This window comes from Mirounga leonina, unplaced genomic scaffold, assembly GCF_011800145.1.
Source record: "Mirounga leonina isolate KUSES-001 unplaced genomic scaffold, KU_Mleo_1.0 Mir_93, whole genome shotgun sequence".
Lineage (NCBI taxonomy): Eukaryota > Metazoa > Chordata > Mammalia > Carnivora > Phocidae > Mirounga > Mirounga leonina.
The window spans coordinates 46,928,293-46,938,229 of record NW_023270854.1 but is presented as its reverse complement, the minus strand read 5'-3'; the positions used below and the strand labels follow the sequence as shown (position 1 = coordinate 46,938,229).

Here is a 9,937-nt window from a genome sequence, read left to right as displayed (position 1 = left end):
TCTCTTTTCCTTCCTCCATCCACTTGATTAGGAACAAGAATGCTTACCTATGTAGCTGAGTAAGACCGGGAGGAATATCAAGCCATGGGTGGCTCCCAGTAAGACCATAGCCAGATACATCCTGAAGTAAAATATCTGGAAGATCTGCGATTTGGCAAACGCCAACACCACAATCCCTGCAAATTTTGTTAGTGTGATTCCACTGAACACCTGAAAGAAGAGACACGGTTGGAAAGCACTTACCAACCTACTCTAACTCAACACTTCCTCACGGCGATTTCCTGATGGGCAAGGCCCAAAGCAATGGGGCGAACCCAGCTTTCAGTTACTGACAAGCAGTACTACTCTACCTAAAAGTGTTTGATTTGCGGCTTACAGACCTGAAAAAAAAAGGTGTAAGGGTAAAAGCTGTGTATTCTGCGTAGACACTGGACTCTGTCTTTAAACAGACTTCCTTGTATTTTTAGATGAGAACTATTAAGTATTTTCTAGAGCAGCAAAGTAACTGGCTGAAAGGCGGAAGCAGGCTATGGAGTTAAACTAAGAAGATTCTCCGGGCTCTGAGGGCCACAGCTCCCTTGCTGTCAACACGTGTGCTCAAATCAAACCTCTCTGTTCTCTTCCACTCCATGGTCTACAAAGGATGCACCAAAGGGAACAGTTCTAAAGAACATCAGGATAGAGCTGTTCCGTGAAATGCCCGAAGACGTGTCATCCTTGGGAGTGGCTAAGTAATTCAAATCCTGTTTTCCCTACTGACTCTCCCGGTTCCCGAGAAGCACTGCTGATGGGCTGGGCACTGTGTGTGGAACTCTCCGGCCAGGCTACTTACAGAACTGCCCATGTGAGAGAGCGCCTCCTCGGCCCGTTGCACGCGGCCGCCCTTCGTGCTCACCGTGAACACTCTCGTGAGGTGGCTGCAGAACTCCACGGAAATGCCACAGCTCTGAAAAAGAGGGCTCCCGTCAGACTGCCCTCTTGCAGCTGAAAATGCTAAGCAGGCAGGTACTCCTCTCCCAGGATCTGGCGTGCAGGGCGCCCCAGAGGCCCAGGAGCCCTATGCATCCTCTTTACCTTGTAACACCCAGCCCCCGCCACACCAACTGAAGGTGTACCCGGTGACTCGTGGGACCCTGGCGGCACAGCACCCAGAGCTCTGCTTCTCTACAGACCTGCCTGTTGTAGGAGCACCTGTGGAACCCTCGTAGGGTTACCCCCACCCCTCAAGAGCCAGCACCCCTCAGATCTGCTTTAGCTGGGCCTCCCTGCCACTCTCCCTGCAGTGCTCGAATCCTAAGTACAGACATGCTGCTATTTTAATATTCTCTCAGCTCGTATCTTCAAGACTATCAGAAAGCACCTGGCAATTGCATGGGAAGCAAAAGGTGCTGGTAGAGAATTCCACTGGGAAGGAGCATTTTTCTAAATAAAAAGTAAACGTCGTGTCATTAGGCTACGTGTTTTTGCAAACCCTTCAGGATAGAAGTTCCAGGCGAAATACCCCCATGACACCACGCAGTCAGTCACATTTCCATTGTTCTACGCACCACCCACGTCCCCACTCCATTAGCACTCATCCCACCTGTCCAAGAGCAAGACCTGGCCCCAGTCTCTTACCCCAAGAAACAGTTCATGGAAGTGACACAGAAGGTAGGGACAAACTGGGCCAGGACTCACCATAACCAAGTTGACCAAGGAAACTGCGTTCAGACTGATGCCCCACAGCCACATGACGCCAAACATGTTGACCAAGATCATGGCGATGGTGACACACATGATCACTGCAGACCACAGTTCACAGCCCAGGAGAACCAAGGTCACCAAGAAGATGGCTCCCAGGGACACGCTGAGGTTAAAGATCGTGTCATCGATAATGGTCAGGTACTGTTCGTAGAAGACATAGAACACACTGGAGAAGAGAGAAGAAGGTTCTGTTACAGCTCGTGCTTGCTTCTGGAAGCTCTACTTATTTTTCATCCTGCTGCTACTGCAAAACTGGAACTACTCAGACATCCCTTGCATAAAAACTGCCTGTTCTGTTTGGAATTCAAATGAACCTCTGACCACTGATGCCCAAAGAAGGGCTGACCACTGATGCCCAAAGAAGGGCCTATTGATCCAAAATGTGTATTTTAGATAAAGTTTTTGTTCATAAGCCCAACCTTTTCACTTCATAGGCATTTACAGAGTATGTCATGGTACGTTGAAAACACAAGTCCTGATCTATTGTGAGAATTACCTCAGACCAAATGGGCTGTGTGTGGGGCCTGAGGAGAAAATGCTTTTTTGGCAAAGTCAGTCAGCTCTTCTCTGGAAATAGGACACCCATTCTGAGAACTTCTTCCCCAGAAAAACAGGCTGTCCTCCTGTCAGGAATGGGTCAGAACCCCTTTAAGCAAGATCACAGGGGTGGGGGAAAAAACCACCCGTTTCTTCTACTTTTTAATAGTTTCCAAATTCGGTATCTCTTAAAATACTTTATAGGAGAAAACCCCAACCAACAAAACTGAAAAACCTCCATAAAGGCACTGGTCCCAGCTAATCGGCAGTCAGGGGCAGTCAGGGGCAGTCAGGGGCGGCCGGTGGCTACCGGGCGGGAATGTCCGCTCCGCCCTCTCAGTGAAGCCCGGTCCCCCAGTACTGCGCCCTCCCCCCCGGTGCTGTTTCGGAGTGTGTCTTCTTCAGATTGTGAGCTCCAGCCCAGAGACCAGATTTTGTGGGTCCGGCACTCAGCCCTTGGTGGGTGCTCCAGACCCTGGCCTTCCTTCGCCCAGATGCTACTTCCCTTAATATTCTTTGCTTGTGCTCATGATGGAGACGGTGTCAGAATGAAAGCCAACAAGGGTCAGCATCCCACCAGGGGAGCCCCCAGGCTGTGGGCCCTAACCCAGGACACCTCGCGTACAAAATTCACACTACCTGTACGGGAACACACGGTAACCACTTCCTTCGAGGCCCATGGTTGTGGTGATGTTCCTGGCGATGAGGATGGCTTTGCTCATGGCGTCAGTGAAGTCAGCGGAGGTCTGAAGCACGGTGTGGTAGGTCATGAAGTACGAGGCTCCGACACCTGTGTCGTTGCCGAGGATGTTAACGGCTGAACTGTAAGCAGCATGTCCCCTACGGGAAGACTCGGTGGTGTCAGAGGCCCCAGGAAGTCCCCGCAGAACCTGAGCACGCAAGGCCAAGTGGAGTCACCCGATCCCGGGCTCAGAGGCACCCCAGCTGCAGATTTCAGGGACAGGGAAGGCCCCCGAGGGGAACGGTGGAGGTTTTGGCTTGTCCTCTCTCACGCTGGCTCTTCTTTACTGCTTTGGGTTGTTTGGGTGCAGGGGTGCTCGTTTCCGCACCTGTGTTTTCCTACGGCGTCTGCTCAGCAGTGTCGTGTAACAGGAAGGAAAGGACAAGGGCCCGAGTCCATGGCCGTGAGACCGGTCTCGGCCCTGCCACGTACTGGCCACGGCACCCCGGGCAAAGGGACTGCATCTGGGCTGCGGCGTCCTCTGCCGCCTCCTCACGGGCTGTGTGGTGAGAGCGATGAGGTGGGCGCGCAGGAGGCTCCCCGTAAGTGGTGGCTGTTGCTTTCCTAAAAGCTGAATGTACTTGGGATTTGTTTTATGTAGGCCAAAGCGTTCAGTCGGCAAGCAGACCAAGCTGCAAGATTCATTTTTATTTTTAGGCACCTACTTTCCTCGGTACCAGGTGTGGGTCTCCGAGCACAGCCATGATATACATGACTGACGGATGGGATTCTGGTCGAGTTATATACTCTTAGGGAAAACAGGGAAGTCCAGGCTTTACCTAACATACGTGTGGACACTCTTCCTCCTACAGAAGGTTCTGAATCATCCCACCCCAGACTTCCAGGCATCTTCCCTATTTCTGGGCCCAGACGTCCTGCGTCCCCGGCTAACCGGCTGCCCGGCTCGATGGGGTAAGGGCGCAAGACAGCCCATAAGCTCACAGCCAGACAGGCTGGCAAGAACGGCGGGGCTGCGAGAACCTAAACCTCAATCCGGGGTGACGCGACCGAGCCGAGGAGCTGTCCCTGACACCGAGACGGACGTGACCGCATTCTGAGACGCCGTGCATCCCTGCTCCCCTCCTGGCCTGCTAGACGCCGGCACGGCGCTCCGCAGCCATTCCTGCAGGGGGGCCAGGACACGGAGCCCCGAGGGCGGGACGCACGCTCGAGCCAGGGTGAAACCAGCGGGAGACGAGGAGACGCTCTCCTCCTGGGTGTCTGAGGTTCTTCTGCTCTCACAGAAGATCGGGGCAGGGTGCGGAGGGGAAGAGAGGGACCTCTCCCAGACAGCTGCCTCCACCCCAGCCCTCTGCCAGCCGTCCCGCACCAAATAACCGCAACGGGGCGCGTCTCCGCACGGCTCAATGGCACTTACCCTTTGCCGCACTTGGGGTTCGGGTTATCAGAAAGGAACATGGGCAGGAATCTCATGAAGTCTTCACCTTGAGGCCTCTGTTTGCCCTCCGGGGTCAGAGGTCTGCAGCGGACGCAGGCAGGGTCAACCACTAGCAAAGACACGGGAGGGGCCGAGGTGAGAAGAACGAGGCTCCAGATTTTATTTTCAAACATTTCAAGATCTGAGGAGAATTTCCCTGAATCAAAAGATCCCTGACCCCAAAGCTTCCAACACACGTGATTTTCACAGTCTAATACATCTGAGAGTCCATCTTCACCTGACGCAGGCTGTACAAACTTTCTTCCCCGAAGCAGGCTGCCTGCCCTGGAGGATGAACTCAGCTGGTATTATCAGAGTCCAAGGCTTCCGTGTTTTTATCAAGAAAATTCGAGAACAACCTCAACACTCCTAACAAAACTGTAGGGCAATAGTGATAACAAAGGGAAGCACCCCCGTGAGATGCTGCAGCCAGACCCCAACCAAGGACACCATTAGTGGTGTTGGGAGAACCCCGAAGACTCTGAAAACCAGAGTCCCCCGACCAGGACTGTGTTTGGCCTGCAGCCTTGTGGTGGGGGGCGGAGGGAGACAGAACACCACGACACCCTTCAGAGAGCACGGCTGAGGACAGGGATGGTGACCAAGGAAACGGGACCGGCGCCAGCTCAAACTGAGGTGAAATGCAAATCAATTTTAAATTATAATGTCGCAAGTCTTCAGAGAAAACGGAATGATCTGGAAAAGGAGATGAAAGTACCTGAGGCGTTGCAGAACCGATCTGTGCTGTTGTAGACTCTACAGCAAGAAGACTGAGGCTTGACCCAATCAAAATAATCATCGATCCAGGATGAGGGCGCAAAGCCTATTCGGGTACTAGCAAGAAGGAGGGAGAAGTTACTGACTTGCTCCACGGGGGGATGTCTCCAGATTCAGTCCTTTTTCTCGAAACCTAACTGCTTTTTCTAGATGTTACACTGCTGCCCAAAGGACAGACTTCATCACCACTTAATGGAAAACCGTTCGAGATGGGAGCTGGTCAGTTAGTCCTTTTAAATAAGCTTTTGCTGAGGTAAAGCTAGAGTTAGCATGATTTTGAGCAACACATTTTCTAGCAAATCTATTTTTAGTGAGAAACAGGCCCATGCGGACTGTGGCCGAGGGCCCCTTCCGGCGGCTTCCGCCACAGGACAAGAACGCCAGGCGGTACTGACTAGTTGTCCAGCTGGGCCGCGGTGAAGATCTGCTGCACCAGGGAGTCGTTGTTGCAGCCCATGCCCCCGCACACCATGTTCTGCCCTCTCAGAGAGGTGTAGTCGTGCCCTTCCTCCAGGACGAAGTACACAGGTGGACCTGCATGCAGGTATTTGAGGGACTTGAAGTAATCCAGCATGTAGGAGTCCTGAAAGAATGATCAGAGAACAGGACAAGGTAGGAATGTGCTGCCGATGTCGAAGCAAGGGGACAAGGGCTAAAGATGAAGACAGCACTGGGATGCTGCTGGTCGAGACGGCCCCAGCCCAGATAGGAGTCCCCTCCCCAGCCGGTTCCCTGCTCCTCACCCTCCCTGCACCCAAGGTGCTTCTCTGGCTGGCCCACCATCAGGAGGGCACCCTACGAGGTAGAAGGCTTGCTGTTCTATTTCTCCGGCTGCCCCCCTCGCCCTGAGAGTCCCAAATGCTAAGACGGCCCCCACTGCTGAGCTCTGTGGCGGTTCCTGTAACCTGGGGGAACCTGTAGCACGTGCATTTAAAAGCAGGCATTAGCCTGGAATAACTGCATGCAAGGTTGGGAAAATTTATTCACACCATTGGCTACACATGATCAAAGAGAAAGCAGCTTACATCGGGCATTGAAAGAGACTGATCCAATCCAATTTCCACTTTGTTCAGGACCGCGATACTGAATGACAGGACACCCACAAATACCGCTATCTGGAATGAAAAGTGAGTTGTAAAGACAGTGACTGCTTCGTGTACTGGAGCTTAAGAACATAAATAAGATCTTCCACACATAAAAAACAGGACTTTTCTCAACTGAAAATTTTATGCACCATGGTAAAGTAGAGAGTAGGGGACAGTGGCTGAGATCATAGTATCTTTTTTTAGAGATCATAGTATCTAGTCAAACTACCTGGGTTCAAATCCTGGCTCCAGGATTTGAGTGACCCTGGGGAAGTCACTTAACCTCTCTCAGATTCTACTTCCTCATCAGTAACACAGGAAAAATAAAAGATGTGTAACAGAAGTTTTGTGGATTAAATGAGAAAATCTCGGGGTAATCCAGGGTCAGCATTGTACCCACTATTTAGCACCATACCCAATATTAAGTGCTCATGAGATGTTACGTATTACTATTACTTTACCATTACTGCAGACTAATCCACGTTCTTTTAGTAGAGAAGTGACAGGTTATCACTGGTGGCTACATGCAGTGTGTCAACTACAAAAAGCTCCTACACGGCTGCTGGGGACTCGGGATGGTGGGGGGGGGGTGGCTCATGGCACTACAGAGGGGCAGCGTGACCAGAGCTGTGACAGGACAGTCTGTTATCCTGCGGTGGTGGTTCCTGCAGCCTGCACACATGATAAAGGGACTTGGAACTAGACACACACACTGTGCCCACGGCAAATTCCTGGTTTTGACGCTCAACTACAATTGTGTAAGACCACAGGAAGAAGATGGGTGAGGGGCACCTGGGTCCTCTCTGTACTATCTTCTTGACTTTCTATGAATCTATAATTCCTTCAAAATAAAAACTTGCTTATATTGACTGCTAAAAGCCAGCTGGAAAAATATTTTACATACTTGTACATATTTGCTTTTGCATTTTCATATATATACTTAACAGCTGTCAGAATCTCCTTCCCACACTGACTTTCTAAGATTTTATTTATTTATTTTAGAAAGAAGCACGTGGGCAAGCAGGGGGGAGGAGCAGAGGGAGAGGGACAAGCAGAATCCACGCTGAGCAGGGAGCCTGGCTCAATCCCACGACCCAGAGATCATGACCTGAGCCAAAATCATCAAGAGTTGGAAGTTTAACCGACTGAGCCACCCAGGCGCCCCACCCGAGCTGATTTCTTAGAAGGGATGTGACAAATCTGTTTTGGGGAGAAAAATGAGGAAAACCACAAACTCATACCACAATTGGTCGCATCCAATCCTTAAGCAGAAGAGGAGAATAGGAGTTTTTGAAGAACCGAAACAAGCAGCTTTCTGAGGCCTGGATGCCAGTTCCATCTTCAGAGCCTCTGACACAGCAAAGGACGTCCAGACGATTTTTCTGAGAGGACAAAGAGGAACAAAGGTGACACCCTCCTGCTACCTCACTTCGATTCTAGACTGTAAACAGACTGTCATCCTGACAACAACTTACCTCTTGACGCTTAATGTCTAACCCCAAGAGACTCACGAAACAGGTAATCTGAAGCAGGAAGTCAATGAGGACGGCCATCCCGGCAAACAGGGAGAAAGTGTGAACGGCTGGCATCTTTGACAAGGCTCCTGCAGGGGGAGAGAAGCTGCCTGGTCACTTCCACTTACAGCAGGAGACCCTGTGCGAGTCTTACACTCACGTGTACACAGCAACGCGAGGAGCCAGGACGGACCGAAGCCACGAGAAGACCCGCACTCCCCACACCCCCCAGAGGCATGCCGCCCAAGTCTGGGGGTGTCACACCAGAACTCAAAGAGCCCATATGCCCGGTGTTTTGCAAAATGGTATCAAGCATCGGAACCACTTGGGGAGGTAAAAATGTAGGTTCCTGAGCTCTCCCCTTAGCCTACTTAATCAGAACAGTGGGGATTCACACCCAATTCAACTGTATATAACAGGCTCTCCAGACAAATCTATGCATGTTGAACTTTCGGCACCATCAGTATCAGTCATTTCTTCTCGCACCTTCTATGCTTTGCTCTGGAGAGCAGTATTTTCCATCTGCTATTAGATCAACAATATGAGTCTCCCACTTCCGTTACAATCAGATGAGGGTGCCCCTAGTCAGAAGTACTGGGTTAACACCCAGAAACTGCAAACTAGCAAACAGGCCAGATGTATCCTGTATGGTCCACATTTAGGATGAAAAAACATTTCTTAAAAAAAGTAGCCAATATTAGGGCGCCTGGGTGGCTCAGTTGGTTAAGCAGCTGCCTTTGGCTCAGGTCATGATCCAGGAGTCCCGGGATCAAGCCCTGCGTCGGGCTGCCTCCTCAGTGAGGAGTCTGCTTCTCTCTCTCTCCCCCCTCTGCCGCTCCCTACCACTCGTTCTCTCTTTAAATAAATAAAAGTCTTTAAAAAAAAGTAGCCAATACTTAACAGCGAGACTCGACACAAAAATCTAGATTCACAGCTTCACTTAAAAAAAAAAAAAAAAAAGAGGGACACCTGGGTGGCTCAGTTGGTTAAGCGTCTGCCTTCGGCTCAGGTCACGATCCCAGGGTCCTGGGATCGAGTCCCGCATCGGGCTCCCTGCTCGGCAGGGAGCCTGCTTCTCCCTCCGCCGCTGCCTCTCTCTATCTCTCTCTCTGACTCTCATGAATAAATAAATAAAACAAAAATTTAAAAAAAAAAGAAAGAAAGAAACTGAACCGAGCAGCACCAGGCCAGCAACACGTGACTGCCTTTTGTAGACCTGGGCCCTCTGCTCCTCCTGTCCCCATTCAGAGTCATTCCAGTCCTGAGACACAGTACTGGTTGCTACTATCACCACAGTTTCTGATGAGAAAACAAGAGAAAATAACTTCTTCTGCGCCTGTATCCATCAAAAGCAAGTGTAAGGACCACAGGTGAAAGTGCGCCGCTTTGTGGAAAGGAGGACCTGCACCCTGGCGTCTGTTCTGAAAGCCCGCCGCCTCCGACGAGCAGCCCACAGAGGCGTTTCCGCCCGTGGCCCAGGCGGAATGATGGCATTTCTCATCCAGCCTCCTGCTCAGAAGACGCACTCGGTTTTCTCGTCCTACTGTTCCCACACAGCAGACGGGGGCAGACAGCCCTGCTAGTGAGGCTGCATGGTGACTTCTCCAGGAGAAAGACAGACAGGAAGCGCTGGCTTTTGTTCCAGCTTATTCTGGCTCCTTGCAGTGAGGTGAGGTCCAATGACCTTGGCTCCTTAATGAGGTTGCTTCCCCGATGATTTGTGTGGACCGAGAAAGACTGTCTATGCCTGTGGATTTCACTCAGAGTGGGGTGTTGGCAAGGCTCCTGTGGGGATGTGGGAATGCCGTTTTCAAAGATCCACATTTGCCACGGGTGCCAAAACGGGAAAGCAGCAGAGGAGTTCTAGGGTATCTGTCAGCCCGGACCCCAATATCCACACTGTCATGAACAACATGAGAAAGACGAGGGCCGCTGGGTGGCTCAGTCAGTCGGGCAGCCGACTCCTGATTTCAGCTCAGGTCATGATCTCAGGGTCGTGAGTGAGATGGGGTGCCGCATCAGGCTCTGCGCTGGGCGTGGAGCCTGCTTAAGAGTCTCTCTCCCTCTGCCCCTACCCCCTCTAAAAAAAAAGAGGACACTT

The 9,937-nt window shown here is 51.4% G+C and overlaps 1 protein-coding gene across 1 annotated transcript in view; it reads right to left on the bottom strand.

Moving 5' to 3' along the window:
• NPC1 (NPC intracellular cholesterol transporter 1) overlaps positions 1 to 9,937 on the bottom strand; it is a 48,359-nt gene that overhangs the window by 1,330 nt on the left and 37,092 nt on the right. The window contains exons 15-24 of the mRNA XM_034995898.1: positions 7,798 to 7,925; positions 7,564 to 7,704; positions 6,263 to 6,352; positions 5,633 to 5,820; positions 5,179 to 5,294; positions 4,401 to 4,530; positions 2,920 to 3,120; positions 1,678 to 1,909; positions 833 to 946; positions 48 to 210 (exon numbers count right to left, since the gene is read on the bottom strand). Of these exons, the coding sequence (XP_034851789.1) occupies positions 48 to 210; positions 833 to 946; positions 1,678 to 1,909; positions 2,920 to 3,120; positions 4,401 to 4,530; positions 5,179 to 5,294; positions 5,633 to 5,820; positions 6,263 to 6,352; positions 7,564 to 7,704; positions 7,798 to 7,925 (1,503 nt within the window). The remainder of the gene's footprint in view (positions 1 to 47; positions 211 to 832; positions 947 to 1,677; positions 1,910 to 2,919; positions 3,121 to 4,400; positions 4,531 to 5,178; positions 5,295 to 5,632; positions 5,821 to 6,262; positions 6,353 to 7,563; positions 7,705 to 7,797; positions 7,926 to 9,937) is intronic.